The sequence below is a fragment of the Mus pahari genome, chromosome 5 (genome assembly GCF_900095145.1).
Source record: "Mus pahari chromosome 5, PAHARI_EIJ_v1.1, whole genome shotgun sequence".
Classification (NCBI taxonomy): Eukaryota; Metazoa; Chordata; class Mammalia; order Rodentia; family Muridae; genus Mus; species Mus pahari.
Window position 1 is genome coordinate 56,558,446 of NC_034594.1, and position 8,669 is coordinate 56,567,114.

General features: G+C 41.1%; 1 protein-coding gene across 1 annotated transcript in view; it reads right to left on the minus strand.

Annotated features, from left to right (window-relative positions):
- Nucleotides 1-8,669, minus strand: part of Pax3 (paired box 3) — a 32,890-nt gene that overhangs the window by 17,900 nt on the left and 6,321 nt on the right. Inside the window, exons 3-4 of the mRNA XM_029538681.1 lie at nucleotides 2,701-2,866; nucleotides 1,680-1,894 (exon numbers count right to left, since the gene is read on the minus strand). Of these exons, the coding sequence (XP_029394541.1) occupies nucleotides 1,680-1,894; nucleotides 2,701-2,866 (381 nt within the window). The remainder of the gene's footprint in view (nucleotides 1-1,679; nucleotides 1,895-2,700; nucleotides 2,867-8,669) is intronic.

Consider the following 8,669-nt stretch of genomic DNA (forward strand, 5'->3'; position numbering starts at 1 on the left):
AGAGAGAGCGCAAGCTGTTCTCTGGCCTCCAAGTGACTGATGTTAAAACTTTCCATGCTGCCTGTAAACTCAGGAAGAAGTTTCTACGTGAAACTCTGAGCATTAAAAAGCTGGCTGAGAGGAAGTCTATCATTGTCATGTAAAATCGCATCCCCAAATGCCAGCACTTGGAAATCAAAGGCGCTAAAAGTCCTGCCATTGTTTTCCTGTTGTTATTTCCCCGCTGAGGTTTAAAGCCACCCCTTGCTTTTTTTTTCTTTCCCTAAGCCCAGGATGTGCTATAGGAATCTATAAAACTTAATTACATTTACTGTTACAAAAAAGGATTTATGAACTTTTGCCTTGGGGCGGAAATGTTTATTTCATTGCCTTTGCCATCCAGTCTTTTCAACTCCTGTGGCTTTGAACTTCTCAGCTGCTCAGAGTTATCACCGTTGCACAGAGCCCAAGAGCTCTGCTCCGAAGATGCACACCACAAGTTGAAGAACCCGGGGAAGGCAAAGATATACGAGTCGTTATTTTGGCCACCCTTTGTGCCATTAAAATCTCATTTTCTGCCTATTAGAACACCCTCTCGGTGCTTAGGCAGCGGTGATAGTCCGTGATTAGTGTGTAATTGAGAATAATTGTCTTTTCGCTTTTCATTTATGTCATCCTGAGCTTCTCTCTGTTTTTCTACCACGGAAAGGAAAAAAAGAAGTCGAGAAAAGATAAAGCTGTTAAAACTCTCACTCTCGGCCCCAAAGAGATCCATGATTGCAATTATAGATTGCAATGCCTTTGTGACATTTCTCCAAATTTAGTGGGTGGCTCTCCTTGCCACCTGGGCCAAATGCTCTCTAATAAAATCAAGCTATCTGTATTTAAACAACTGCTAATAATGTCAAGTTCAGACAGATGCCACATGTAGGAAATTTAACCATTCCTCTGACATGCAATTATCAGGGCAATTTATTAATGCAATCCCCCACGAAAAACCTCATAGTTCAATGCAAATTAGAAAAACAATTACAATGTCCAAATATTTATATAGTTCCAAAGACTAGCAATTCTCTTAATTTGTGCTCTTATAACTCATTCATTGTAGTCCTCAGCTGGGTCTCTCTCTTTCTCTTTCTCTTTCTTTTTCTCTTTCTCTTTCTCTTTTTCTCTCTCTCTCTCCCTCCCTCCCTTTTTCCCTTTCCCTCCCCCCCCTCCCTTCTCCCTTCTCTCTATATACAACTTTTCTGCTTCCTCTCCAACTGTTCCATCTGAACTTTGGTGTTTTCTGCTGAGGATTTTTTACTCAAAATTCTGCCAGATGACCAAATAGCACTTGAAGCAGACAAACAAACAAAAACAAAACAAAACAAAAGAAACCCCAGCAGGTTTGTAAGGCTTTCAGCCAAAGCTCTGAGCTAGGGTCAGGGAAGACACAAGACAAATGCCTTGACAACTGAGCATAAACACAGTCTCCATGATTTCGTTAGAAGTCACTTGAATTTCAAGTCTAAGCTACAACTTTTGATGCCTCCAGTAGAAAGGGAAGAGAGAGAGGAAACTTGAAAACTGAAATCATGTGGCTTGTATAAGGAATACATTATGGTTTACATTTGGCAATTCATTATACCGCTGCCTCGGGGAATTGACTATTTGGTTCTGGTAACGGCAAATCATCTGTCTAGAAACACGGGACTGACCTGAGGTGAAAGGCCATTGCCGATGGCGGGGTTCATGGGGTTGGAGGGCCCCGATGGAGGCACAAAGCTGTCTGTATAGCTTGAAAATCCGTGCCTGGTGCTGGGGAGGCAGTAGGCAGAGCTGCTGTCTGCGTTCGAAGGAATAGTGCTTTGGTGTACAGTGCTCGGAGGAAGCGGCTGAGGTCTGTGGACGGTGCTGCTGGGATCTGACACGGCTGAAACGAAGATAAGCAACCATGATGGTCTCTGGTAGGTAGACCAGCAGAGCAAGTTCAATGCAAAAGTTCCCATTAGTGGTTACCCATTGGTCAGCTAGTACCTGAACTTCCATGTGCATTCCCAGTCATGCCTATGTAAAATCACACAACAAATACAGGTGCATCTATCTTCGCTTGTCTAAAAGCACATAACTATGTATGCAAATGCCTGTGGTACATCACCTCAAATATGAACCTAGATACCACATTGGCAATACTAACAAGCCAGTTTGGGTAGTGAACACAATGTAATCGCTATAGGTACCAAAGTTCTCATCAAATGTACTTTTGAGGCACTAATATATGACCAGAACATCAGAGTTGCAAGTGTAGAAAACACTATCTTTCACAACCCTGAAATAATTGTCTTACAATTTAAACATTGCCCCATCTGTCTTGTCTTAAACATCTGTCTTGTCCTGATGAATGATGACTTTACCAAAGCTTACCTTCCCTGAATCACTACTACAACTAGTTACAGTCCTAGAACCTCAGTTGATTGCAACTAGGGGAGAAAAAAAATCCCATGTTACATTGCATTGCACTGGTTTTAGACCAATGAAAGGATGCTACATCACTTCAAGTGTAGCACAAACTGTTTCTGAGACAGGGCAGGTATGTATAGTGAAAGCTGATGTCACATGATTGGCACACCAACAGTATCAATGTCAGTCAGCATCACCAACAAAATTCACTGGGTTGAACAGCCAAAGGAAAGCAACTAGGAGTTACACTTTCATCCCCTGTTTTCTCTTCCTAGATACCTTGTGGAATAGATGTGGGCTGGTAAGAGGTCTCCGACAGCTGGTATGTTGGCAGGGTCGGCATGGCGGTGGGAGGGAATCCCCCCGGAATGAGATGGTTGAAAGCCATCAGTTGATTGGCTCCAGCTTGCTTCCTCCATCTTGCACGGCGGTTGCTAAACCAGACCTATGGATTTAATTTAAAATTTGAGGATTTCACTGATGAAATAATAGTACATTCTTAATGAATTTTTCATGGTAAAACAGATTAAAGGCCCCTTACTGACAGGGGAAATACAGGCAAGAGCCCTCTGTCTTCTGTGATATGTTGGGGTGAAAGGGGAGTTAAATGTCAGGGGTCAGGAAAGGGGCTGTATGGACCCTACATGGCTTTGCGTTAGCTCTAGCAAAGCTGGTGATAACAGTGGTCAGGGACAGTTAAGCAGGGTTCCAAACAGGAAGTGTTCTTTACTGCTGCTATCAGTGCCCTTCACCCTCATACCACAGCCTGCTGCGAAGTCTGTGAGGCACTCGAACAACCCCACACACCAACATTCACACATATAGCCCATGTCCTAAATTTGACCTGGCCAATTACATACACCAAGTCTTGGGCTATATATGCCTATCAGTCTATTTCTGTAGGTCTATAATCAGTGTTAAGTATAGGTTCTAGATCAGTAGCTCTCAACCTTCCTGAAGTTACAACCCTTTAATACAGTTTCTCATGTTATGGTGACCCTCAACCATAAAACTATTTCCATTGCTACTTCATAACTGTAATTCCACTACTGTTATGAATCATCATGTTAATATCTATATTTTCTGGTTGTCTTAGGTGACCCCTGTGAAATGGCCACTCAATCCCCAGTCCAAGGGGACATGACCCACAGGTTGAGAAACACCATCCCTACATGAATTGAACAAAAGTTCATACAAAGAGAGCTGTTTTCCCACCTCTTTCAAAAATGTGACACATCACACTGATCTCAATCAGAATAGATGCTGATGAAGCACTTCAAACAAAAGTAAAGATTTTTGCCATGAAAATAGTTTATTATTCCTTTTGGTACCTGTGTTGTATATACTGTTATGCTCTGTGTTATACCCTATACCAATCACCCTATGTTCAGAAAAATCTGTTGGAAAATATTTTTTTTCCAGTAATTCAAAGCCCAGGTCTTTCTTGTGTCAAAGGAAAAGAGAAAAAGATACCAACCAAAAATATAACTGAATGTCTAACATGTTGAATGATACTATATAGTCTTTAATATGCCTTGAGACCTTGCCCAATTATGCTTTCAACCTGAATAATTAAAATGTAAAACAAAACTTGAAGTAAAATTTTCAGGGCACACACAATGTATTTCCCATACCACAGGAGAAGATACCTATCAATTAAAAGTATTAATATTTTTATGCAAAAGTTCACTGAGATTTGACATGGGAGAAAACATAGCACTTGAAGCTGAAGGGTTAGGAGGGAAGGGGAGGGGATGGGAGTTTGGGATTCAGGCAGCCTCCTTCACAAAACCCAAAAGAATGGTTCACAAAACACAGCAGCTCTGTGTTAGGAAGTCAAGGAATCAAGCAAACTTTAAAGTGAGGACAAAGTTTCTGCTCATTTTAAAAGATGGTCATGATAGTCATAAAGAGTATCTCTCTAGATAGAGGTCACAGTGCGGGGCTGAAAGATTTGACCAGCCTCGCTAAGAAAGGAGAATTTAACGGAGAAAATCCTTGCCTAGAATACATGTGGGAGGTAGCTTGCAAAAACCCATTCTCCCCTTTGCCATGCCAGTTCCAGGGGTTGAACTCGGGTCATCAGGCTTGGTGGCAAGTGCCTTTACCCACTGAGCCATCTCACCAGTCCCAAATATTAGCTTTTAATAATCCTTATGTTTCCAAGGGGTAAAGAAGGTATTTCCCCATGCTGATGAATAATTGAATTAGAGCTTCCCTTGGCTTAATAAATTCCCACCAGGTATAGCAGAACCAGGAACACTCAATTTCAAGCCTGCGTTCGGCTGTGTTTTCACCCTATAAGATGAAACTATTATGACTCCCAGGGCATCATGGGAAGAAAGCCATTTCCAAGGAAGAACCTGGAACAATCCATCTTAATGGAAGAAGAGTCTAGGGGTGAGAATTCACACCCCAAAGTACTTACGCTACCACCCACTGTCGTCCAACTTTACATGATAAAGCTTCAAAGAAGAAAAGATCTTCTGTTTCAGGAAATGATGTGTTCCAGATTTCTAGACTCTCCTGAGAGAAGTGAACTGCTAGATGCCCTAAGGTGACATCATTAATGTAATCGCCATCCTGAATTCCAACGCACCCCTCCATGAAGCACTCAGAATATTGCGGAAGCATGTTGCCTGGCTGACTACCCACTCACTACCTTCTATAACCTTTAGATAAACAAGACCAGTTGGATTGACCAGGATTAGCTATGCCTGAGTTCCCCACGAAGCTCAATGTATCACTGCTTCAAAGTGCATTGTACCAATGCCATAGCCCAAAGCCGAGAAGTAGACGTTGACTTTGCTCAAGTAATAATGATGAAATATCACCACTTTCCACAAGGACCTTCAAAAGATGGAATCCAAACAAACTAGGTGGCTGGGGATTTGAAGTTTGTGCTCATTTTTCCCCCAAAACTGAGTCTAATAAGTAGTGGAGACATAGCATAAACCCATGAGGGGTTTATTTTTAAAAATTTATGGTATAGAGTACCTGTTATAGCTACAATTGAAAAAAAAAAAACTTTTTTCCCTTTTTGAGGGTTGGGTCACAAGGATGGGGAGCCATATCTGGGAGGACTAGGAGTGAATGTGATTGGGGTTCATGATATGTAATTCCCAAATAATCAATAAAAATATTATGTAAAAAAAAAAAAAGTCTAGAAGAAGCTAGGTGATATAGCTCAATGGTAAAGAATTTGCCTACCATATAAGAGGCCTCAGGTTCAAACTCAAGCATTACAATAAAGAAAAATATATCAAGAAAAATAGTTGAGGACTAAATCTTTTTTGAAAAACAAACTTAACAGTAAGTTTAGGGTTCCCAAAGGAAAGAATCCTACTATTTAAATTGAAGCTCCCTCTATCCAAAACTCTGTTCTAAAAAGAACCAGGCCCAAAGAGACCCGACCTCCTTGTTTCTGGCCATTTAACCAGAGAATTTTAATGACCATCCCCAACAGGTAAAGAGAATGTATGACTTAGTTACAATTATTAAAAATGTCTCTTTATCAGGGGCTGAAAAGATAGTTCAACAATTAAGAGCACTGGCTGCTCCTCCAGAGGACCCAGGTTTGATTCTGAGCACCCACGTGATAACTCACAACCATCTGTAACTCCAGTTGTAGGGAATCCAAACTTCTTTCCCAGGCTCCTCCTGCACAGGTACCCATGTGGTGCACAGACATAAAGAAGAGCAAAATGCTCACTCACATGAAAAGAAATGTTTTTAAAGAACTTGATATTTTGAAAAGAGTAACCATAGCAACAGAAACAAACTTATCTTTGATGTTCTAAGAGTGTCTTTGGTTGTAAGGCAGAGAGACCAAGGTTTACAAAGTCAGCTACATAGCTGTTAAGTGTAATTCTTTGACCTATAAGTCAATTATAATTTTATTCTCTCTACATCCTCTCTTCTGGCTTCCCATTGCTGCTGCCATGCCAATCAAATGAGGGCAGGAGGCACACATTGGTTGATTGATAACCTACTATCATACGCAGTTAGTTGCCTGTAATTGTCTGTATAATCTCAAGTATATTAAATATAACCCCAAATCAAGTTTTTATTTCAATTAATGAATAGCAGCCTGGCTCATTTTTACCTTCCAAAGCCTTTCTTATTTTGCCATTGAGTTTATCAATTAGGTGAGTCACACTTCTTTTTAAAATGATCTTCAAGTGGATTTCTACCTTATACTATCTGATGGTCATATGAGGTAAAATTCAAATCATTCAAAAGTTCTCTATAGTATCATGATAACTATCATGGGGAAAAAACAATGTATTTAAAACCAAGAGTACACATTTCATAAAAATTTCCCTTNAACAACAACAGGAACTAACTAGTACCCCCTGGGTTTGTGTTTCTAGCTGCATTTGTAGCAGAAGATGACCTAATCGGCCAACAGTGGGAATAGAGGCTCCTTGGTCTTCCAAACTCCATATGACCTAGCACAAGGCAAGGCCTGGGCCAAGTAGTGGGAGTGGGTGGGTAGGGGAACAGAGGTGGGGGGAGGGATATGGGAATCTTTCGGGATAGCATTTGAAATGTAAATAAAGAAAATAATAATAATAATAAAAAAAAATTTCCCTTCATGATTAGGTATTTAACTTGTTCAGACTCAACCCTGTAAGTTGGGGTGGGGAGGATTAGTAATTCCACAGCGAAAATGGAGGGATGCTTTTTAGTCGAGAGGCACCATGCAGACCAGTTAGAAATCAAATCCCAGCTCCCTTCTTGCCATCACTTTGACCTTTAATGTTTTGCTTAGTGTCTGTGGAATTTTGTTCTCTCGTTTGCTAAATGAGAAATATACAAACCTACTTCAAGACATGTAATGTAATCATTTAAGAGGTCAGTGTAGTAAAGCATTTAAAAGAACGTTTAGGAGCTACAAATGTTCAATAAATACTCACTATTAAATCTCATGTGGACACTTCTGAGAAATCCAAGTAAATTCAAGCCTGGCTTAGTGTTTTTCATTCTGTGGTCAACAGCCAAGGCCTTTGGTGCCAACTAGTAAACAGGGAAGTGCCCACAGAACACCTCAAATAATTGGGAGCCAGTTTGACTTGAATGGTGGCTTAGGTCAAATTTGCTTCCAAGTTTCATGGATTAGTGCTAATTGTCCCATGGTGTGAGCCTAATTTTACCCATCAATAAATGACTTGTTCCCATTTTTTGGTTCCTCCTCCAAGGCAGTCTAACCTACATTATTCCAGATGGGTTATTTCAAATGCAATTTGAAAAAAATGGGAAGGAAAACATAATACTCCATCCTTTGAAAGAGAATTCCACAGGGCTGTAAAATGCTTCATTAAACACCAGCTTCTGTGATATGCACTGCTACCAGGCCAAGGAGAATCCGTGCCAAGTAGGTAACTTCAGGACATATGGCTGGTTCCCCGGAACCTCTCATTTACTCCTATCTCCTTCTTCTTCCAATGCTCTGCTCTCCCCAGCCCTCTCTCCCATCATTGCTGCCACCCAGCCTGTGTGCAGTGAGAGCAGGCAGAGGAAGGGGACTGCCATGTCCTCACGGGTCACAGACACATGTACACCCAGTCATGGCAATGTCCTGTGGAGAGTGGCGGGTGACTATCGTTTCATTCCATTATGGAGCTCAGGGTTTTCCTTACCTACCCTACCTTCTAAACTATAGAGGAATGCTAGGTGACTTGAGAACTTTTGGGGACTTTCCTAAGAACCCCAAACTTGTAGTGCAGAAGATCCTGAGAAATCATGCTGCCTAATAAGATTCCCCCTATTTTTCTTATTTTATTTTATTTTAGTCTGTAAGTATTTTGTTTTCATGTCTTCCATGTCTGTACATGTATGTCCATGCACACGCATGCTGGATGCCCAAGGAAGTCAGAAGAGGTCATTGGATCACCTGGGATTGACGTTAAAGATGGTTATGAGCTGCTGTGTAGGTGTTGGGAATTGAACCAGGGTCCTCTGCAAGGTCACCACATGTTCATAACCATTGTTCTGTCTTTCCGGCCCCTCTTAGTAGCTTTCAGTTTAGGGATAAGGGAGAGACGATATTTGAAATTATATATAAAACCCCTAGGCAACACTTATGTAAACAGACAGACCACACAGACACAGACACACACACACACACACACACACACACACACAGACACACGTGAAATAATCTCATGTTACCCAGCTCTCCAAAAATCCATCCACATATACCCCTGGTGGTCCTTGAACCCATACTGAGATCACCTGATATAATT